The sequence below is a fragment of the Mesoplodon bidens genome (genome assembly GCF_964165515.1).
Source record: "Mesoplodon bidens genome assembly, chromosome: 1".
NCBI classification, from domain to species: Eukaryota; Metazoa; Chordata; class Mammalia; order Artiodactyla; family Ziphiidae; genus Mesoplodon; species Mesoplodon bidens.
In genome coordinates this window covers 107,460,036-107,484,567 of record NC_138176.1, presented here as the reverse complement: position 1 = coordinate 107,484,567, position 24,532 = coordinate 107,460,036, and the positions used below count along the sequence as shown (strand labels likewise).

Below are 24,532 nucleotides of genomic sequence, written 5' to 3'. Positions count from 1 at the left end.
TGTTCTTCCCTCAGACAGGACGAGGTTAAAGGAGCCACTGATTCGGGGGCTCTGGCTCACTCAGTCCGGGGGGTGGGAGGGGTATGGATGCGGGGCGAGCCTGCAGCGGCAGAGGCCGGTGTGATGTTGCACCAGCCCGAGGTGCGCTGTGTGTTCTCCCAGGGAAGTTGTCCCTGGATCACGGGATCCTGGCAGTGGCGGGCTGCCCAGGCTCCCGGGAGGGGAGGTGTGCAGAGTGACGTGCGCTCGCACACAGGCTTCTTGGTGGCGGCAGCAGCAGCCTTAGCGTCTCATGCCCGTCTCTGGGGTCTGTGCTTTTAGCCACGGCTCACGCCCGTCTCTGGAGCTCCTTTAAGCAGCGCTCTGAATCCCCTCTCCTCACGCACCATGAAACAAAGAGGCGAGAAAAAGTCTCTTGCCTCTTCGACAGCTCTAGACTTTTCCCCGGACTCCCTCCCGGCTCGCCGTGGCGCACTAACCCCTTCAGGCTGTGTTCATGCCACCAACCCCAGTCCTCTCCCTGTGCTCCGACGAAGCCCGAGCCTCAGCTCCCAGCCCCGCCCACCCCGGCGGGTGAGCAGACAAGCCTCTCAGGCTGGTGAGTTCCAGTCGTCACCAATCCTCTGTGCGGGAATCTCTCCGTTTTGCCTTCCGCACCCCGGTTTCTGCACTCTCCTCCATGGCTCCGAAGCTTTCCTCCTCCGCCACCCGTAGTCTCTGCCCATGAAGGGGCTTCCTAGTGTGTGGAAACCTTTCCTCCTTCACGGCTCCCTCCCACTGTTGCGGGTCCCGTCCCTATTCTTTTGTCTCTGTTTTTTCTTTTTCCCTACCCTGATACGTGGGGAATTTCTTGCCTTTTGGGAGGTCTGTGGTCTTCTGCCAGCGTTCAGTAGGTGTTCTATAGGAGCAGTTCCACGTGTAAATGTATTTCTGATGTATCTGTGGGGAGGAAGGTGATCTCCATGTCTTACCCTTCCACCATCTTCCTCCTCCCCCAAAATGTTTGGCTTTGATGACCAGTGAGACTTACTTTCAGGAGACCCAGAAGGCTGTGGGAAATAGAGCAGTAATTTGAAAGAAGCCAGGGTCAGACCCACCTGCTGATCTTGGAGGGCTTCCTGGAGAGGCAGGAGGCAACTGGAGCTGACCCTGGGGACATAGGCAAAATGAGTCAGATGGAGAAAGAAAAATATCATGATTTCACTTATATGTGGAATTTAAAAACAAAACAAATGAACAACATAACAAAGAGAAGCAGAGTCATAGATACAGAGAAAAAACAGGTGGTTGCCAGAGGGGAAAGGTTGGGGGAAGAGAGAAATAGGTGAGGGAGATTAAGAGGTACAGACTTCCAGTTGAAAAATAAATGAGTCACAGGTATGAAATGTACAGTGTGGGGAATACAGTCAATAACTATATCAATGATTATATAATATATTTCTATGTAACTAGACTTGTGGTGGTGACCATAATGGTATGTATAGAAATACTGAATCACTGTGTCATGTAATAGGAACTAACATAGTGTTGTCAATCAATTATACTGCAAACAAACAAACAAACAAACAAACTCAGAAAAAGAGAACCAATTTGTGGTTACCAAAGGCAGGGGGTGGGGGGATGGGAATTGGACGAGGTTAATTAAAAGGTACAAATTCTGGAGAAGTAATGTACCACATGATAAATACAATTAACACTGCTGTATCCTAAGCGTTCTCATCACAAGGAAAAAAAATTTTAATATTTCTTTAATTTTGTATCTATATGAGATGGTGGGTGTTCACTATACTTACTGTGGTGTCACTTCATGATGTTTGTAAATCAAATCACTCTTCTGTCCACCTTAAACAGATACAGTGCTGTGTGTCAATTATATCCCAATAAAACTAGAAGAAAGGATAAAGAAATGATTTGGACGGTTAATTTTAGTGTTATTGACTTCTAATTTAATTCCATCGTGGTCAGAGTGCGTACTTAGTATGATTTCAGTTCCTTTCCCTCATTCCCTCACCCCACATAATTATAAGACAACACAGGACGTTTATATAAATTAAAACTGATGTCAGTATATCAGTCTCGGAGAGGGATCAAAATGGCAGAGTAGGAGGACATGGAGCTCACCTCACCACACAAACACATCCAAAATACATCTACAAGTGGAACAATTCTTATGCAAAACTAACTGGAAACTGGCAGAAGAACTCCTATACAACCAAAGCTGCAAGAAAGATCTCCATGTAACTGAGTAGGATGGGGGGCGGAAAAAGCATTGGAACAGGATCTGCACCCCTGTGAGGGATCTGTACAGAGGAGAAGGTCCACGTGGATGGACCCTTGCCCCGGAGAGCTTGCAGGTTGAGCTGCAGTCTGGACATCCTGATCCTGGTGTCATACACAGAGAAGACAAGACTGCTTGCCTGCTGGGAAATCTTCTGAGACAGATACAGGGCTGGAGAAGCCTAGACTCCAGTCACGAGCTGGTGTGCTAACAGTCAGGGCAGAGAGAGCCCTGCACTGGCGGCTGCCACCTTGCTGCACTTCCCAGTCCAGAGGGGTGGACGCCCTGGGTCCACTCAGTAGCTACACAGAGACAGACTGGGGCACCGGGGGTGTGATCTGGGCAGAACTGCAGAGGCTTTTGTCATTGCATGCATGGGGGTGGCAGGTCAAACTGGGCAGGCATTGTCAGCACACACACAGGGCAATGCCACAGGAGTGCACAGCAGCTAGGCGCTGAATCTCCGGCAGACAGGCCCTGGGAGAGGACTTGTCTAGCTATGCAGAGACAATCTGGGGCACCTGGTCTGTGATCTGGGTGGGGCAGAGACCCCCACTGTCAGCGAGCTCAGGAATACATAGTGAGAGAGCATCCTGGCTCCGTCCACTACACAGTGCAGCCTAGCAATAGATCTGGGATGAACACAACAGAGAAAGGTATGCGACCTTGGGCTGCTTCTGAGCAGAAACACAGAAACCATCACAGACAGAGCATGGGTCCTCTGTGACTGCACAGGCCTCCCATGCTTCAGGAATCAGCTCATTTGGGGCAGGGCACACACTCAAGGACAACAGAGCCTTATCTAACCCAACCCTCAGGGCTCCTACTCCAACAACTGGGGAGCAGACCCCTGCCTCACATCCAGCACAGACTCTGAACACCACAACACCAATCCCCACCCTCCTTCAAGGGGATAACAGTCAGCACACTCTGAGGAAAGACGTGGCTGGCATCCATGCTGAAACCAGCTGTTGCACCAAAAATATTGGACACATACAATCTACACAGGGACGTTCCCACATAAAAACACCTTTTCAAGACCACAATAGGTAACTGTTTCTCTTTAATTCAGAGAGACAGTGAAAGTTAAGTAAAATGAAAAGGCAGAGGAACTACTCCCAATAAAAAGAACAAGAGAAATCCCTTGAAAGAACAAATAGTGAAACAGACCTCACCACTCTAACTGATCCCAAGTTCAAAAGGAGGTAATAAAAATGCTAAGTAAATTAAGAAATATTAGTGCAGATCACTGTAACAGGGATATAGAAGCTATAAAGGTGAGCCAATAAAAATAATTCAATTGCCAAGATAAAAGCCAATCTAGGAGCAATGAATAACAGGCTAAGTGACACAGATGAATGAATAAGTTATCTGGAAGATAGAATAATGGAAATCATCCAATCAGAGCAGCAGAGAGAAAGATAAATGAAAAAAATGAAAGCAACTTACAAAATCTATGGGATAATATAAAACACACAAACCTACACAAAATAGAGATTCCAGAAGGAGAAGAGAGAACGAATGGGATCAAAAATATATTTGAGAAATTATGACTGAGAATTTCCCAAACCTAAAGAAACAAACAGATATCCAGGCATGGGAAGCACAGACGGTCCCAAACAAGATGAACCGAAACAGACCCATGCAAGACATATCATAATAAAAATAGCAACAGTTAATGATAAAGAGAGAATTCTAAAGGCAGCAAGAGAAAAACAAAGAGTTAATTACAAGGGCACCCCCAAAAGAATGTATACATATGTAAAACTGAGTCACTTAGCTGTACAGCAGAGATGGGACAACACTGTAAATCAGCTATACTTCAATTTTTAAAAAATTGTAACCCCCATAAGGTTATCAGCTGATTTCTCTGCAAAAACTTTGCAGGCCAGAAGAGAGTGGCATGATATATTCAAAGTCCTGAAGGAGAAAAACCTACAATCTAGGATACTCTAACTAGCAAGATTATCATTTAGAATTGAAGGAGAAATACAGGATTTCTCAGACAAGCAAAAACTAAAAAATTTAGCAATACTAAACCTATCCTAAAAAAAAAAAAAATGAAGGGTGTTCTCTAAGTAGAAAAGAAGCAAGGATCTATAGAAAAGGGAAAATCACAATAAGAAAGTCAAATGTATAAAAGGAAAGAAGATCACTTAAATAAGCCAATACATAGATTACAAAACAATTTAAAAAGTAAAAGTGATTATAACTACAATAAACAGTAAAATGATAAGCATGAAGATGTAACATAAGACATCAAAATCACGAAATATGGGGGAGGGGAAGAATAAAAATGTAGATCTTTTATAATGTGTTTAAATGTGAATGACTATCAGTTTAAAGCAAGTAGATATACTTATGGGTCAGCATACTTGAACTCCATGGTAACAACAAATTAAAAACATGCAGTAGATTCACAGAAACCAAAAAGAAAGGAACTCAAGCATACTACAAAAGAAAATCATCCAGCCACAAAAGGAAAACAAAAAGAAGAAATGAACATAGAAGAATTATAGAAACAACTGGAAAACAAGGATTAAAATGGCAATAAGCACATACTTTCAATAGTTACTTTAAATGTCAATGGACTGAATGCTCCTATCAAAAGCCACAGAGTGGCAGACTGGATTTAAAAAAACAAGAACCTACACTATCCAGCCTACAAGAGAGTCACTTTGTGGCAAAAGACACACACAGACTGAAAGTGAGGGGACAGAAAAAGATAATTCATGCAAATGGAAATGACAAGAAAGCAGGGATAGCAATATTTGTATCAGACAAAATAGACATTCAAACAAAGGCCATAAAAAAGTGCATTATATAATGATAACAGGATCAATACAAGAAGCTATTACTCTTTAACATATATGCACCCAACATAGAAGCACCTAAATATATAAAACAAATACTAATAGACATAAGGGAAGAAATTGACAATGATACAATAATAATAGGAGACTTTAACACCCCACTGACATCAATGAACAGATCATCCAGACAGAAAATCAATGAGGCAATAGAGGTCCTAAATGATATAATATACCAGCTGCACTTAATTTACATCTGCAGAACTCTATATCCAAAAAAAAAAACAAAACAGAATACACATTCTTTTCAAGCACACAGGGAACATTCTGTATAATAGACCACATACTACGTCACAAAACAAGTCTCAGCAAACTTAAGAGGATAGAAATTATTTCAAGCATCTTTTCTGACTACGACTGTATGAAGCTAGAAATCAACCACAGAAAGAAAAATAGGAATGAACACATGGAGACTAAAAAGCATGCTATTAAAAAAACAATGGGTCAATGATGGAATCAAAGAAGAATTCAGAAAATACCTGGATACAAACAAAAATGAAAACACAGCCTTACAAAATCTATGGGATGCAGCAAAAGCAGTTATAAGAGGCAGTTTCATAGCAATACAGGCCTTCTTCAAGAAAAAAGAAAAACCTTAAATAAACAACCTATCCTACCACCTAAAAGAGTTAGAAAAAAAAAGAACAAAGAAAGCCCAAAATCAGCAGAAGGAAGATAAAGATCAGAGAGGAAATAAATAAAATAGAGATCAAAAATAGAAAAAAATCAGTAAAACCAAGAGCTGGTTTTTTGAAAAGATAAACAAAATCAACAAACCTCTACCCAGGCTCACCAAGAAGAAAAGAGAGATAACCCAAATAAACATAATAAATGAAAGGGGAGAAATAGCAATACCAAAGATAAAAAAATCATAAGAGAATACTATGAACAGTTATGTGCCAACAAATCAGACAACATAAATGAAATGGACAGGTTTCTAGAAACATACAGTTTGCCAAGACTGAGTCAAGAAGAAAGAGATAATTTGAACAGACTGATCACTAGAAATGAAATAGAATCTGTAATTTTAAAAAAACTCCCTGCAAACAAAAGTCTAGGACCAGACAGCTTCAATGGGGAATTCTACTAAACCTATAGAAAAGAACTAATACTTATTCTCAAACTATTCCAAAAAATTGAACAGGAGGAAGCAAGTTTATTCTTTGAGGCCACCATGATCCTGACACCAAAACCAGACAAAGACACTACAAAAAAAGAAAATTACAGGCCAGTATCTTTGATGAATATAGATGCAAAAAGCCTCAATGAAATATTAGGAAACCAAATCCAACGATACATAAGAAGGATTATACACCATGATCAAATAGGATTCGTTCCAGGGTCACAAGAATGGTTCAGCATACACAAATCAATCAATGTGATAACCATGTTAATGAAACAAAAGTCAAAAACCACATGATGGGAGGGAGACGCAAGAGGGAATAGATATGGGAACATATGTATATGTATAACTGATTCACTTTGTTATAAAGCAGAAACTAACACACCATTGTAAAGCAATTATATTCCAATAAAGATGTTTAAAAAAACCACATGATCATCTCAATAGATGCAGAAAAGGCATTTGACAAAATTCAACATCCATTCATGATAAAAACTCTCACCAAAGTGGGTATAGAAGGAACAAGTCTCAACATAGTAAAAGCCATTTACAACAGACCCACAACCAACATGATACTCAATGGTGAAAAGCTGAAAGCTGTCCCGCTAAAATTCAGGAACAAGACAAGGATGCTCACTCTCACAACTTCTATTCAACATAGTACTGGAAGACCTAGCTCCAGCAATCAGACAAGAAAAAGAAGTGAAAGTTATCCAAATTGGAAGGGAAGAGGTAAAACTGTCACTGTTTGCAGATGACATGACATTCTATATAGAGAACCCAGAGAACCCTAAAGTCTCCACTCAGAAACTATTAGAACTGATAAATGAATTCAGCAGGGTAGCAGAATATAAGATTAATATACAGAAATCTGTTGTATTTCTTTACACTAATATTGGAATATCAGAGAAAGTAAAAAAAATCCCATTTAAAATCATGTCAAAATAAATAAAACACATAGGAATAAACTTAACCAAGGAAGTGAAAGACTTATACTCTAAAAACTAAAAACTATTGATAAAGGAAATTGAAGATGATTCAAAGAAATGGAAAGATACCCCATTCTCTTGAATTGGAAGAAATAATATTGTTTAAATGGCCATACTGTCCAAGGCAATCTATAGATTTAATGCAGTCTGTATCAAAACACCCATGACATTTTCACAGAACTAGAATAAATAATCCTATAAATTATATGGTAACACAAAAGGCCCCAAATTGCCAAAGCAATCCTGAGGAAAAAGAACAAAGCTGAAAGCATAACCCTTCCAGAATTAGGAATCAGCATAGTATGGTGCAAAAACAGACATATAGACAAATGGAACAGAATAGAGAGCCCAGAAGTAATCTCACACTCTTATGGTCAATTAATCTACAATTAGGATGCAAGAATGTACAGTAAAGGGACTTCCCTGGTGGTGCAGTGGATAAGACTCCATGCTCCCAATGCAGGGGGCCTAGATTTGATCCCTGGTCAGGGAACTAGATCCCACATGCATGCCGCAGCTGAGAGTTTGCATGCCACAACTAAAGACCCTGCATGACGCAATTAAGGAGCTGGCAAACTGCAACTAAGGAGCCCTGGAGCTGCAACTAAGGAGCTTGCAAGCCACAACTAAGGATCCAGCCTGCCGCAACCAAGACCCCACACAACCAAATAAGTAAAAATAAATAAATACTTTATAAAAAAGAATATACAGTAGAGAAAAGACAGTCTCTTCAGCTAGTGGTATTGGGAAAGCTTCACAGCTACATGTAAATCAATGAAATTAGAACACTCCCTCACACCATATACAAAAATAAACTCAAAATTATTTAAAGACCAAAATATAAGACATGACACCATAAAACTCCTAGAAGAGAACACAGACAAAACATTCTTAGACATAAATCATAGCAACATTTTCTTATATCAGTCTTCCAAGGCAAAAGAAGTAAAAGCAAAAATAAACAAGTAAGACCTAATCAAACTTAAAAGCTTTTGCACAGCAAAGGAAACCATCAACAAAATGAAAAGGCAGCCTACAGAATGGGAGAAAATATCTGCAAACAGTGCAACCAACAAGGGGCTACCATGCAAAATATGCAAATAGCTCACATAACTCAGTATTGAAAAAACAAACAACTCAATCAAAAAATGGGCAGAAGACCTAAATAGACAACTCTCCAAAGAAGACATACAGATGACCAAGAAAAATGCTCAATATCGCTAATTATTAGAGAAATGCAAATGAAAACTACAATGAGGAATCACCTCACACCTGTCAGAATGGCCATGATTAAAAAGTCTACACATCATAAATGCTAGAGAGGATGTGGAGAAAAGGGAACCCTCCTACACTGTTGGTGGGAATGTGAATTGTGCAGCTTCTATAGAAAACATTATGGTGGGTCCTTAAAAAACTAAAAATAGGGTTACTGTATGATCCAGCAATCCCACTCCTGGGTATATATCTGGAAAAGAGAAAAACTGTAATTTGAAAAGATACATGCACCCCAGTGTTCCTAGAAGTGCTATTCACAGTAGCCAAGACATTGAAACAAGTGTCCATCAACAGACGACTGGCTTAAGAAGATGTGCTGTGTGTATATGTGTGTGTGTGTGTGTGTGTATACACACACACATATAATGGAATATCACTCAGTCATAAAAACAGAATGAAGTATTGCCATTTGCAGCAACATGTGTGGACCTAGAAAATATTATACTTAGTGAAATCAGTTAGACAGAGTTAGGCAAATACTATATGATATTACTTATATGTGGGATCTAAAAAATAATACAGATGAGCTTATTTACAAAACAGAAACAGACTCAAAGACATAGAAAAGAAACTTATGATTACCAAAGCAGGGGATAGAGGGAGGGGCAAATTAGGAGTACAGGATTAACAGATACAAACTACTATACATAAAATAGATTAGCAACAAGGACCTATAAATTCCCAGTATAGCACTGGGAACTATATTCAGTATTTTATAATAACCTATAATGGAAAAGAATCTGAAAAAAAGATAACTGAATCACTATGATGTAAGCCTGAAACTAGCACAATACTATGCTTAAACTATACTTCAATTAAATATATATATATATATATACACACACACACACACACACCTGTGTGTGTGTGTGTGTGTGTATCTTGGGGCCAGCAGCCAGCACCACAGTGGGGTGACCACCCTTACCCGTCGTCCCTACTCATCGGCACAGTTTCTCTTACTTTACTCAGAAGGCAGTTTGCAGTAGCTCCTGCCAGAGAGTTCCTCTCACTTTCAGTGTTAAGCGCACTGTGTCTGGGTAAGATGTTAATATTAGAAGGTGAGTGGAGGCCATACTTGAACTCTATATTATCTTTTCAACTTTTCTGTAAATCTGAAGTTAATACAAAGTAAGGCCATGAAATAGGTGATCATTACCTCAGCTGTCTCCTATAATTGAGCTTCATACAGGGAAAATGGAAATAATACATTTAATTCAGTTTGCATCGGTTTAACCTAAAGGAGTAAAAGAAAAGCTCTGTGAATAATTTCTCATTTTTAAGTTCAAGTAAACAGGACAGTAATGGTTCCATTACTTTAGGACATGAGAATGAAAATTGCTAAAAGTTGTAGGTTTAGATCAGAGACTCTTGCGAGAAAGTAGTGAAGGTGGCCTATGAAGCCAGATTTCAAAACAAGTGAGAACACAGGAGCATTGAATTATAAAGCAACTGTATATAAAGCATGGTGTCTTTCAGTGAGTCTGCATGGATGAGAGAATATTTATAGATGCAGAAATCTTCATATGCTCTTAGGATCAGAAGGAAAACCTAGTAATAAGAGATTTTGGATGCTGGAAATAGGAGACAATGGATTTGATACTTTCCTAAAGGAAGTAGGGGTAGGTAGATTAAAGACCATGCAGGTGAGGAACTTGGCTGTGATTTAGAGATGGTAAACAAAATGTACAGTGATCATCGCTCATCACCCGGCAGTTCCTGACTTGGTTTCATCTACACCCCTGCCCACTTGCCCCCTCCCATATTGTTTGTGAAGCAAATCCTCAACAGGTATAATTCCATCCATATATATTTTAGTATGTATCGCTAAAAAATCCCCTTTAAAAAATAACCAGCACCAGTTTTACCCCTAAAAATAATAATAATCCCTAATGTCACCAAATACCCAGTCTCTGTTCGAAAGTCCAATTAGTTCATATATGTAAGAAATGATTTTATTTTCTTACAGTTTGTTTGAAGCAATATATAAAGAAATTCAAACCATTATAATCAGACAATATCTCTTAAGTCTTTATAATAGACTTTTTTTCCCTTTACATTTATGTATTGAAGAATCTAGATCATTTGTCCTTGACTTAGTTCTGGCTGTTATAAGAAAATACCATAGACTGGGTGGCCTAAACAGTGAACATTTACTTCTCACAGTTCTGGAGGCTGGGAGGTCCAGGTCAAGGTGCAGCATAAATCTACCACTTACTAGTTGTATGTTCTTTGTCAAATAACCCTTTGAAACCCTTCTGAGTGTCAGGTAGTTGTAATATGAAGCAGCCTCGATGGCACCTTCTGGAGATGGGCACTGCCACCCACTGTCACAGTGCTGGCTGCCCTGCTGGTACCCACTCATTGGTGCTGCCATGATCTCCAGTGGGAGCCTTTGTCAGCATCTCCCGGGGCTGTTGCTTTTTTTTCCCACCAGCAATGTAGGAAGCCCATAGTATAGAAGCAGTATAATACACATATAGAGACATATTAGTTTGGGGACAAAGAGCTGATATTTCATTTGTTTAGAGTCTAGAAGGAAAGTATAGACCACCACTTCCCTTATGTCCCAACTTGATTACAGGTTCATTTCTGAAATAGGTTGGACACATAATGATTAATTTTGAAAATGGTTGGACCAGGGATAGCTACCAGTATATGGAGGACTCTTGTCAGCTGCTAACATCTGTGTCCAAAAACCCTAACATGAAACCTTAAGAGAACTACTGTTGGTGCCTGAGGAGTTGAGTCCTCTTGGTAATAATAACTGCATGAATGAAATCAGCATTTGGATGGGGAAAGAATATCCCATATTGGAAAGTAATCATAGCTTTTATCCTTGTGTGTGTGTGTTTGTGTGTGTGTGTGCATGCTTTGACAGCTTTTTGGAGACTACAGCCTATTTCTTCATGAGACCAAAAATTGGAGAGAAGGAAGTGTCCCCAAATGTTTTCTTCAGTATCTGGCATGAATTCAGCTCCGACTTTAAAGACTTTTGGAAGAAAGAAAACAAACTTATTCTACAAGAGAGGTAGGTGTTTTTCATTTACACAGTGGCATTTTGAAATGTGTTTTCTCGGGTGTGGCCAATTAGGGCTTGCCAACTTTTATAGCCTGAATGAAAAATTAGGTTCTAACCCTGGGTGTCCAGTCTGAGAGGGTGCTGAGATCGGACGGTATTTGCAGCCTGAGTAAGAAAAGTCAGCACAATGGCTGTGATGCTACAAAGGACAGCTAGGGTGATGGTTTGCCAGGACCACCTTCTGGTAAAACAGCTTCTGTGATGAGGAGGCCACACAGAAGCAAACAAGGTAAGAACAGGAGTGAAAGAACACTGCCGAGATGACAAACCCACTCACTTCAAAAGACCATAAGGTAAGATGAATCGGTTTGGTTTTATTTTTGCTCAATTCATTAGATACTGTCAAAATTTCACCATTCGTATCAAAATTTCTTCCAGGTGTCACCAAGAAACTGATGATCAATATTTTTTTTAAAGATTTTTCAAGAATCTTATCAGATCATATCACGTTTCCTAAAGTAAATTCTTTCAGGAATGAAGGGAAGTTTCTCTTCTTAAGTACATGAAATGGAGTCTCCATCACTTGATTATGAAGGTCACAGAGGTGTCCTGTTACCAAGTCAGGAAGCAGGCTGGCCCACGCACAGCAGCATCCCCAAGTAGCTGAGTCTTGAGGGAGAAGGAAAAAGGAAAAGGAAACCAAACCCTAATCCTGAACCAATTAGTGTGCTTTCCAACATCCTGGCCCTAACAAGGACTTTGCTTTAGAAAACTTACCTCCTAAGGGACTTTATTCATCAGAGCACAAAATTCCACAGTTTTCTGCTTATAATCTTCATTTTGGTCTTGCTTACATACAAAACCATGCTCGCCTGCCTAGTCTTCATCTGTAAGTAGATTCTCATCCATTCTTAAATCAGGTGAAGTTAATTGCGGACATGTCCTGAGCATGTGGACTGTTCCTGGCTTGTGCTCACTCACAGAATTACCTACCTAGAACCCAGGCTCCATCAGAGAAGGGAGTCTGCTTCAGTGAACAACGGATGCAAAAAGAGAGCAGTGTGAGCAGAAGGAAAACACTGAGCTTATTCTACCTCAAAACACATCACCAGGAGTTAACATAAAAGATGAGATGTTAGTCAGAAGTCCATGTGGGTGAGACAGGAGGGAGAATCGTGTAAACACGGGCACCTTTGGACCACCGTTCACTTCTTTCAGACTTAGCTGTATGTTTCCAGTTTTTCACCCAGCAAGGCTTGCTCAGTTTGGACAATGGTGAGGAGGAAACTGATTTTAACGTCAGCACGTCACAGACAACCTCCCTTCCTGACGCCCACTACTCCCCACGTGCCTCCTTCAGCTCTGATCTAAGCCTGGGCCCCTAAGAAGGGCCTGGGGCTCGTTCACACTCGGGAACAAAATGGAAAGATCAGTGTTTCACTTTGTGAGGGAGCTGAGATGATCCTGACGAGAGTGGACATGGTGGGATATAGTCATGGACAGAGCAGGAGTGAGGAGACCGTGGTTGGAGGGCAGCTGCCCTGAGGGCACATGGTGAGCAAGTGAATTGCAGCAGAGGCCGCAGGCCCTGTGGCGGTGGCTCTGGAGGTCCTGGTGTGAGATGGCAGGGGGACTGTCATCTGAGCTCCCATTACTGCGTGGCCTGTAGGGAAGCTGCTGAGAGGCCCCCGTGGAGGTGATGTCGCGAAGGACCAGCCATTTGCAGCCTGTGCTCTCTGAGATAGAGTTGTGTTACCAGGCAACGCTACGGATAACAGTCCACTGTTTATGATAGTTTATGCATTGGACATGCCCACTGAATATCTCATAAAATCAACCCAATCCTTTTTTTATACTTCATCCTTTGCTAAAAAAATACGATGGGCTTTTTGAGTCACCCTTGGTGACTTCACTTTCAACTTGGCAGTGCTGTGAACTGGCATGTGACAGGTGCTCTCCACTGCACACTTCTCATTTTCCTAAATCATTTGCTTTTAACGAAAGGCTAAGGAAGAACATGTGGCAGGTGAGAGAGCATCTTTGCCCTCTGACTCCCAAACTATATTACGTCTCTTGGCAAAGAGACTGGTTTGAAAAGTAAGACTGTTGGTCTGAATTGTTTTTAGCAAAATTTTGTCCCTTTCCTTAGTGGAAAACCAGCCACAAAACTTCCAGGAAGGGCTTCCCTGGTGGTGCAGTGGTTGAGAGTCTGCCTGCCGATGCAGGGGACACGGGTTCGTGCCCCGGTCCGGGAAGATCCCACATGCCGCAGAGCGGCTGGGCCCGTGAGCCATGGCTGCTGAGCCTGCGGGTCCGGAGCCTGTGCTCCGTCCGCAACGGGAGAGGCCACAACAGTGAGAGGCCCGCGTACCACAAAAAAAAAAAAAAAAAAAAACTTCCAGGAAACAGTGCGAAATAAAAACGACAGGCCCCTTATTCGAAAAGCATTAACAATTTCAAGACAGCAAACTGTTAAACCAAGTGCAGAGCCCTGAGAGGAGGCCCTGTGTGCTGCACAAACGTCCACCCTTGAAGGCGGCCTTGCCCTGGTGTAAGCTTGCTGGCACGTGCTCTGCGGTTAGGTGAAAGCGTGTTTCTGGAATGCTCCGACGCCCCCAGACGTGTACAGGACACGGGGTGCAGCCAGTGGAGGGGTTAAACCCCTGACACACCGATGTCAGTGTGAGCAAGGCTTCAAGTGACATGTGCTTCAGATGGGATGTCCTCCCCAACCTGAGTGTTCCCTCCTCTTCTCCTGTGATATGTACTGGCTGTGTATTTTCATAGTCCTGTGCTGCTCTTACTTTATACCATGGCTTCTTCCGTGTTTGCACTTGTCTTTGTTTCCTGGACATGGTGTTTTGTGTCTCCTTCTTCAGCGTCGCTCTCGGGGCCTCTAGGCCACAGTGCCCCCTTTTGGTGTTTCCATACATATTTGCTGAGTTGACTTGTCACATTGTATTTGACGCAGACATGGAAATAAGAACTTAGTCTAGTAAAGTAATGAACGTGTTTTCTTAGGTAATTTAAGTTTGCCACTGGAGGTAATAAAAACCCCACTCCAAACACCGGAAGCAAAAAGAGAGACTTTGTTTAGACGGTCAAACCACAGAAGAGCAGGATGGAAGGTGGCTGTGGGTGCCTGAGTGCGGAAATCCTAACCAACCACAGCTGTGCAGGGCGGGTTGAGGGGGCTGTTAGTCAGGTGTGTCTCTACCTGCCGCCCTCCACCTGTCTTTTAAATGCCCCCTCCTCCTCCTCTCCTCTCTCTCCTCCTCTCTTTCTCTCTCTCATCCTCACTTTCTCACCCTCTCTCCCCTTCCAATGTCCTCCCTCCCACCTGCTCTGTGCTCCAGCCTAACTTCCAGGCCAGGCTGTTTCTTTATGAGTGGACCCCTGGCCATCAGTCCAGCCATGGCTCACATTCTCCTAAATCAGGAAGAGTGGGCATTCTCCACCCTGTAGAAGAATCCCAGGGAGGAATTCCAGAGGAGTCATGTTCATCTTTGGATCAGCCACAGTGGCCAGAGGCATGGATACCGTGGTTGGTTCAGCGGTTCACAGGCGCAGTCCTGCAGCCAGAGGGGAGTGTTGCCATGGTCGACAGTCTCCTTCTCAGCACTGTCACTGGAGTTAGGGAGAGGAGTTGCCCAAAGAAAGTAAATAATAATCTACTAGCCCTAATTTATTAAGCCTTTAAAGATAACCTGTGTAATTAGCAGAATGTCTTAGCATGGTAGAAATAACCCAAAAGATGGTTTAATGGTGTGGTTGAAATTTTCTTTTCTGATCAAGTTTTCCTTGCTCTAATTTGGAATGTATGCATTGAATAATATGTTTAAGGTTGTAAATACTCTATAAAATGTCCTCATCCCATTCTTTCTAATTGGTGTTTGAGTACAGAGTGTTAGTAACGTATTTTCTGGCTTTTCCTAATGACTCGCATGAGTTAGTAGATGTATTTCTTGAAATGGTGAACTTCTAGTCTATGGTGAAAAGGTCTGCTATCCTTCTCATTGATGTGGTGTGGAAAACATGAGCATTTGAGTTAGCTCTCCCTCTTGCCCACTTGAGTCCTAGGCAGGTATGCTTTCTTTTTTTTTTTTTTTAAGATTTTTTTGATGTGGACCATTTTTAAAGTCTTTATTGAATTTGTTACAATATTGCTTCTGTTTTGTGTTTTGGATTTTTGGCCACGAGGCATGTGGGAAGCTTAGCTCCCCCACCAGGGGTGGAATATGCAGCCGCTGCATTGGAAGGTGAAGTCTTAACCACTGGACTGCCAAGGAAGTCCCAAGGCATGGTTTCAAAGTCAGCAAAATGGAGACAGTAATACCTGTTCTGCAGTGAGACTGTGTAACTAAATGAGGTTATATATTAGAGTATGTAGCACAGTGTCTCCATACTAGATGCTCAGTGGCTGTTTCTCCATCATTTAAAATAAATGACGTCCTGATCATGACAACACACAAGGTCATGTGACATTCTGGTAAGGCGTGTTAAGAACACATCTGTATGAGCCCTGAACCAAGATGGTGGAGTAGAAGGACGTGCTGTCACTCCCTCTTATGAGAACACCAGAATCACAACTAGCTGCTGGACAGTTATCGACAGGAAGACACTGGAACTCACGAAGAAAGATAACCCACATTCAAAGATATAGGAGAAGCCACAATGAGACGGTAGGAGGGGCGCAATCACAGTAAAATCAAATCCCATAACTGCTGGATGGGTGACTCGGAGACTGGAGAACACTTATATCACAGAAGTCCACCCACTGGAGTGAAGGTTCTGAGCCCCACATCAGGCTTCCCAACCTGGAAGTCCGACAACGGGAGGAGGAATTCCTAGAGAATAAGACTTTGAAGGCTAGTGGGATTTTATTTCAGGACTTCGACGGGACTGGGGAAACAGAGACTCCACTCTTGGGGGGCATACACAAAGTAGTGTGCTCATCAAGACCCAGGGGAAGGAGCAGTGACCCCAAGGGACATTGAACCAGACCTACCTGCTGGTGTTGGAGGATCTGCTGCAGAGGCGGGGGGTGGCTGTGACTCACCGTGGGGACAAGGACACTGGCAGCAGAAGTTCTGGGAAGTACTCCTTGGCATGAGCCCGCCCAGAGTCTGCCATTAGCCCCACCAAAGAGCCCAGGTAGGCTTCAGGGTTGGGTTGCCTCAGGCCAAACAACCAACAGGGATGGAACCCAGCCCCACCCATCAGCAGTCAAGCAGATTAAAGTTTTACTGAGCTCTGCCCATCAGAGCAACAGTCAGCTCTACCCACCAGCAATCCCTCCCATCAGGAAACTTGCACAACCCTCTTAGATAGCCTCATCCACCAGAGGTCAGACAGCAGAAGCAATAAGAACTACAATCCTGCAGCTTGTGGAACAAAAACCACATTCACAGAAAGATAGACAAGATGAAAAGGCAGAGGGATATGTACCAGATGAAGGAACAAGATAAAACCCCAGAAAAACAACTAAATGAAGTGGAGATAGGCAACCTTCCAGAAAAAGAATTCAGAATAATGATAGAAGATGATCAATGATCTCGGAAAATGAATGGAGGAAAGGATCAAGAAGATGCAAGAAATGTTTAACAAAGACCTAGAAGAATTAAAGAACAAACAAACAGAGAAGAACAATACAGTAACTGAAATGAAAAATACACTAGAAGGAATCAATAGCAGAATAACTGAGGCAGAAGAATGGGTAAGTGACCTGGAAGAGAGAATGCTGGAATGCACTGCTGCTAAACAGAATAAAGAAAAAAAGAATGAAAATAAATGAACACAGCCTAAGATACCTCTGGGACAATATTAAATCCAACAATATTCACATTATAGGGGACCCCAGAAGGAGAAGAGAGAGAGAAAGGACCTGAGAAAATATTTGAAGAGATTATACTCGAAAACTTCCCTAACATGGGAAAGGAGATAGCCACCCAAGTCCAGGAAGCACAGCGAGTCCCATACAGGATAAATCCAAGGATGAACATGCCGAGAAACATAGTAATCAAATTGGCAAAAATTAAAGACAAAGAAAAATTATTGAAAGCAGCAAGGGGAAAATGACAGATAACATAAAAGGGAACTCCCATAAGATTAACAGCTGATTTCTTAGCAGAAACTCTACAAGCCAGATGGGAGTGGCATGATGTACTTAAAGTGATGAGAGGGAAGAACCTACAACCAAGATTACGCTACCCATCAAGGATCTCATTCAGATTCGATGGAGAAATCAAAAGCTTTACAGACAAGCAAAAGTTAAGAGAATTCAGCACCACCAAACCAGCTCTACAAAAAAAAACTAAAGGAACTTCTCTAAGTGGGAAACACAAGAGAAGAAAAGGACTTACAAAAACAAACACAATGGGCTTCCCTGGTGGTGCAGCGGTTGAGAGTCTGCCTGCTGATGCAGGGGACACAGGTTCGTGCCCCAGTCCGGGAAGATCCCACATGCCATGGAGCAGATGGGCCCGTGAGCCATGGCCGCTGAGCCTGCGCGTCCGGAGCCTGTGCTCCGCAATGGGAGAGGCCACAACAGTGAGAGGCCCGCATACCGAAAAAAAAAAAAAAAAACCAAAATAATTAAGAAAATGGTCATAGGAACATACATATTTATAATTACCTTAAAGGTGAATGGAATAAACACTCCAACCAAAAGACACAGGCTTGCTGAATGGATACAAAAAGAAGACCGATATATATGCTCTCTACAAGAGACCCACTTAAGACCTAGGGACACATACAGACTGAAAGTGAGGGGATGGAAAAAGATATTCCATGCAAATGGAAATGAAAAGAAAGCTGGAGTAGCAATACTCATAGCAGATAAAATAGACTTTAAAATAAAGAATGTCACAAGAGACAAGGAAGGACACTACATAATGATCAAGAGATCAATCCAAGAAGAAAATATAACAATTATAAATATATATGCACCCAACATAGGAGCACCTCAATCCATAAGGCAACTGCTAACAGCTATAAAAGAGGAAATCGACAGTAACACAATAATAGCGGGGGACTTTAACACCTCACTTACACCAATGGACAGATCATCCAAAATGAAAATAAATAAGGAAACAGAAGCTTTAAATGACACAATAGACCAGATAGATTTAATTGATATTTACAGGACATTCCATCCAAAAACAGCAGATTACACTCTCTTAAGTGTGCATGGAACATTCTCCAGGATAGATCACATCTTGGGTCCCAAATCAAGCCTCAGTAAATTCAAAAAAATTGAAATCATATCAAGCATCTTTTCTGACCACAACACTATGAGATTAGATATGAATTTCAGGGGAAAAAACAGCAAAAACACAAAAACATGGAGGCTAAACAATACGTTACTAAATAACCAAGAGATCACTGAAAAAATCAAAGAGGAAGTCAAAAGATACCTAGAGACAAATGACAATGAAAACACGATGATCCAAAACCTAAGGGATGCGGCAAAAGCAGCTCTGAGACAGAAGTTTATACCTATACAAGCCTACCTCAAGAAACAAGAAAAATCTCCAGTAAACCATCTAACCTTACAGCTAAAGGAACTAGAGAAAGAAGAACAAACAAAACCCAAAGTTAGCAGAAGGAAAAAAATCATAAAGATCAGAGCAGAAATAAATGAAATAGAAACAAAGAAAACAATAGCAAAGATCAATAAAACTAAAAGCTAGTTCTTTGAAAAGATAAACAAAATGGATAAACCATTAGCCAGACTCATCAAGAAACAGAGAGAGAAGACTCAAATCAATAAAATTAGAAATGAAAAAGGAGAAGTTACAACAGACACCACAGAAATACAAAACATCCTAAAAGACTACTACAAGCAACTCTATGCCAATAAAATGGACAACCTGGAAGAAATGGACAGATTCTTAGAAAGGGATAACCTTCCAAGACTGAACCAGGAAGAGATAGAAAATATGAACAGACCAATCACAAGTAATGAAATTGAGTCTGTGATTTAAAATCTTCCAGAAAACAAAAGTCCAGGATCAGATGGCTTCACAGGTGAATTCTGTCAAACATTTAGAGAAGAGCTAACACCCATCCTTCTCAAACTCTTGCAAAAAATTGCAGAGGAAGAAGCACTCCCAAACTCATTCTATGAGGCCACCATCAGCCTGATACCAAAACCAGACAAAGATACTACAAAAAAAGAAAATTACTGACCAATATCACTGATGAATATAGATGAAAAAATCCTCAACAAAATACTAGCAAACAGAATCCAACAACACATTAAAAGGATCATTCACCACGATCAAGTGGGATTTATCACAAGGATGCAAGGATTCTTCAATATACGCAAATCAATCAATGTGATACACCATATTAACAAATTGAAGAATAAAAACCATATGATCATCTCAATAGATGCAGAAAAAGCTTTTGACAGAATTCAACACCCATTCATGATAAAAAACTCTCCAGAAATTGGGCATAGAGGGAACCTACCTCAACATAATAAAGGCCATATACGAGAAACATACAGCAAACATCATTCTCAATGGTGAAAAACTGAAAGCATTTCCTCTAAGATCAGGAACAAGACAAGGATGTCCACTTTCACCACTATTATTCAATATAGTTTTGGAAGGCCCAGCCACAGCAGTCAGAGAAGAAAATGGAATAAAGGGAATACAAATTGGAAAAGAAAAAATAAAAGTGTCACTGTTTGCAGATGACATGATACTATACATAGAGAATCCTAAAGATGCCACCAGAAAACTACTAGAGCTAATCAATGAATTTGGTACAGTTGCAGGATACAAAATTAATGCACAGAAGTCTCTTACATTCCTATACACTGATGATGCAAAATCTGAAAGAGAAATTAAGGAAATACTCCCATTTGCCATTGCAGGAAAAATAATAAAATATCTAGGAATAAACCTACCTAGGGAGACAAAAGACCTGTATGCAGAAAACTATAAGACACTGATGAAAGAAAGTAAAGATGATAGCAACAGATGGAGAGATATACCATATTCTTGGTTTGGAAGAATCAATATTGTGAAAATGACTATACTACCCAAAGCAATCTACAGATTCATTGCAGTCCCTATCAAATTACCAATGGCATTTTTTACAGAACTAGAACAAACAGTCTTAAAATTTGTATGGAGACACAAAAGACCCCGAGTAGCCAAAGCAGTCTTGAGGGAAAAAAAAACAGAGCTGGAGGAATCAGACTCCCTGGTTTCAGACTATACTACAAGTCTACAGTAATCAAGACAATATGGTACTGGCACGAAAACAGAAATAAAGATGAATGGGACAGGATAGAAAGCCCAGAGATAAGCCCACACACCTATGGTCAACTAATCTATAACAAAGGAGGCAAGGATATACAATGGAGAAAAGACTGTCTCTTCCATAAGTGGTGCTGGGAAAACTGGACAGCTACATGTAAAAGGACTAAATTAGAACGCTCCCTAACACCATACACAAAAATGAACTCAAAATGGGTTAGAGACCTAAATGTAAGACCGGTACACTATAAAACTCTTAGAGGAAAACATAGGAACTCTTTGACATAAATCACATAAGGATCTTTTTTGATACACCTCCTAGAGTAATGGAAATAAAAACAAAAATAAACAATTGGGACCTAATGAAACTTCAAAGGTTTTGCACAGCAAAGGAAACCATAAACAAGATGAAAAGACAACCCTCAGAATGGGAGAAAATATTTGCAAATGAATCAACAGACAAAGGATTAATCTCCAAAATATATAAACAGCTCATGCAGCTCAATATTAAAAAACCAAACAACCCAATCCAAAAATGGGCAGAAGACCTAAACAGACATTTCTCCAAAGAAGACATACAGATGGCCAAGAAGCACATGAAAAGCTTCTCAACATCACTAATTATTAGAGAAATGCAAATCAAAACTACAATGAGGTATCACCTCACACCAGTTAGAATGGGCATTATCAGAAAATCTACAGACAACAAATGCTGGAGAGGGTGTGGAGAAAAGTGAACCCTCTTGCACTGTTGGTGGGAATGTAAATTGATAAAGCCACTATGGAGAACAGTATGGTGGTTCCTTAAAAAACTAAAAATAGAATTATCATATGATCTAGCAATCCCAGTACTGGGCGTATACCCAGAGAAAACCATAATTCAAGAAGACACATGCACCCCAATGTTCATTGCAGCACTATTTCCAATAGCCAGGTCATGGAAGCAACCTAAATGCCCATCGACAGACGAATGGATAAAGAAGATGTGGTAAATATATACAATGGAATATTACTCAGCCATAAAAAGGAACATAATTGGGTCATTTATTGAGACATGGATGGATCTAGAGACTGTCATACAGAGTGAAGTAAGGCAGAAAGAGAAAAACAAAGATCGTATATTAACGCATGTATGTGGAACCTAGAAAAACGGTACAGATGAACCAGTTTGCAGGGCAGAAGTTGAGACACAGATGTAGAGAACAAACCTATGGACACCAAGGGGGAAAGCTGTGGGGTTGGTGGTGGTGGTGGTGGTGTGTTGAATTGGGCCATTGGGATTGACATGTATACACTGATGTATATAAAATATATGACTAAACAAAAAAAAGAACACATCTGTAAATACAAGGCATTGTTGTGACTCAGTTGCTTTCTTCGTTGGTAAAATGTCTTGATTCTGAGTCCAAGGATGAACTTTTGTTTGACAGTGTTCATGTGACCTATCCCTTCTTACTTACATTATTTACATTATTATTTACATTATGCTCTACTCCTGTTTTGATGCTTCAGACAGCTGACGCATTGGTTTTGTCGTGAGTCAGAAAAAATATTTCTTCATATACTTGCAACTAGGCTTGTACACTTGTTAATAAGAAATTCTTCTTCAAAGAAATCTGGACTATTTATTACTGAGCAACACAAAACATATGAAAAATAACTTTTAAAAAATATCAGCTCGGGCTTCCCTGGTGGCGCAGTGGTTGAGAGTCCGCCTGCCGATGCAGGGGACACGGGTTCGTGCCCCGGTCTGGGAAGATCCCACATGCTACAGAGCGGCTGGGCCCGTGAGCCATGGCCGCTGAGCCTGCGCGTCCAGAGCCTGTGCTCCGCAACGGGAGAGGCCATGACAGTGAGAGGCCCGTGTACCACAAAAAAAAAAAAAAAAAAATCAGCTCGACTCTGTCCAGAATATGGGAACAAACTGACGTGAACGGTGCCCAGCCTCTCCCCATGGCCTCACAGAGCGCAGTGTCCATGTGTGAGGACCCAGGTGACCCATGTCTTATCTCCAGGAAGCCATCAGCATCACCAAGCCACTTGGGGGCCCAGGGGAGCTTGGATGACTTAGCACAGGGTACTAGGAACACTTGTGCTTTTCCACCGTGATGGAGGGACTGTGGTCCTGGGGGAGACAATTTCACTGCCCGCTTTTGCTCTGTTGTAGCGAAACTCAGTTTTCAGGCAGAGTCCAGCTTGTGATGTGTGGCCGTCCTCTCGTTCCATGTTAAGCGTCCAGGCACAGGAGACCCTCAGTCATTTGATGAAGGCCCCGTCTCCCTGGAGCTGACAGCCTAGCCTTGGTGAGGTGTCACAGGAGGGGGAAGCAAGAGGGGGCATCAGTGCCTCCAGAATTATTCTTTGGACACAGATCTGAGTCGAGTAGGAGCTTCGCAGGCAGTCCTGGGAGGGGAGGACGTCCTAAACTAGGAAATTGGGCTCTGGCACCCGGGCCTCAAGCCCCATCGTGTGCAGTGCAGCCTATCACCATTTCACTTGTAGTCAGCTGAAGACTTTTTTTAAAATATTTATTTATTTATTTGCCTGTTCCAGGTCTTAGTTGCTGCATGTGGGATCTAGTTTCCTGACCAAGGATGGAATCCAGGCCCCCTGCATTAGCAGCACAGAGTGTTAAACACTGGACCACCAGGGGAGTCCCAGCTTAAGACATTTTGATTTCATAAATCAGTGGTGACATTAGTAAGAGTTGTGTTTAAAGTGCTAAGTTAATTTGCTGGTTCACTTTATTCTGAGGCAGGTGGTCTTTGAGGAACCAGGAGAAAGGGCAGCTACTCCTCCAGCTGCATGAGCGTGTGGTAGTCAGGTCTGGTCTCTGCCCAGCTGGTCTGTGGTTGGAGGGAAAGCGTGTGAGGGTCTGGCCTTAGGAGGGTACACATTAGACCAGAGGCACCTCATACACTGAGCTGTGTGTTCAGGTTGAAGTATGATGTCATCAGAGTAGAAGGAAGCAACCACTTTCAAAGCAACTGAAAATAAACCTGAGCTAAGGAAAGAGGCTTATTATTCTGTAGTCATGTGTTTGTTGGACACATAAGTGGAACTGCCTCTTGGACCTCTGCTCAGCACTGTCACATTGGAGCAGTACGTGAAGTTGGCCAACCGCTTACCCCTTTAATTCAGGCATCAGTACAGGAACGACCCATAAAGCACCCCTCTTCCTAGTTCTGTCCCCTGTAGTGGAAGCCATGGCAGGAAATTGACAAACAAGACAGGACAGTGCAAATGGTGCCTGAGAATATGTAGGGAATGTGACCTACGCTCATTAAAGGAATAATTAATATGCATTAAGATGTCGTAGGAAATTAAATTCATGAATTATTAATTCACCAATTATTTATGCCCTACTCTGTGCTCGGCAAATTCCCTGGCCATGTAGATCTTACCCTCTAGTGAGAGACGCAGACAATAAAAAAGTAAACATGCACATTTTAAAATTATAGGTTGAAATTAGCACTGTGAGGAAAGTAAACAGTGAACCATTTTTGCACAATAAAAAGCAGAAGAGTTTCATTTAGAAAGTTTGGTCGGAGGAGGCCTTTCTGAAGAGGCAACATTTACGTTGACACCTAAAGAATTTGAGACTGGTGTAGGGGTACGGTGGTGAGCCTGGCAGGTAGAGGGGTGGGAAGGTCACAGCAGCCTGGCAGACAAGACTGACTGCTCTCCAGGTCATGAGGTGAATCTG

General features: G+C 41.6%; 1 protein-coding gene across 1 annotated transcript in view; it reads left to right on the top strand.

The window, feature by feature from the left end:
- The window catches only part of FMN2 (formin 2), a gene marked incomplete at both ends in the record, with an annotated part of 311,706 nt that overhangs the window by 271,054 nt on the left and 16,120 nt on the right, over window positions 1-24,532 (top strand). The window contains one exon of the mRNA XM_081254035.1: window positions 11,414-11,563. Within this exon, the coding sequence (XP_081110161.1) occupies window positions 11,414-11,563 (150 nt within the window). The remainder of the gene's footprint in view (window positions 1-11,413; window positions 11,564-24,532) is intronic.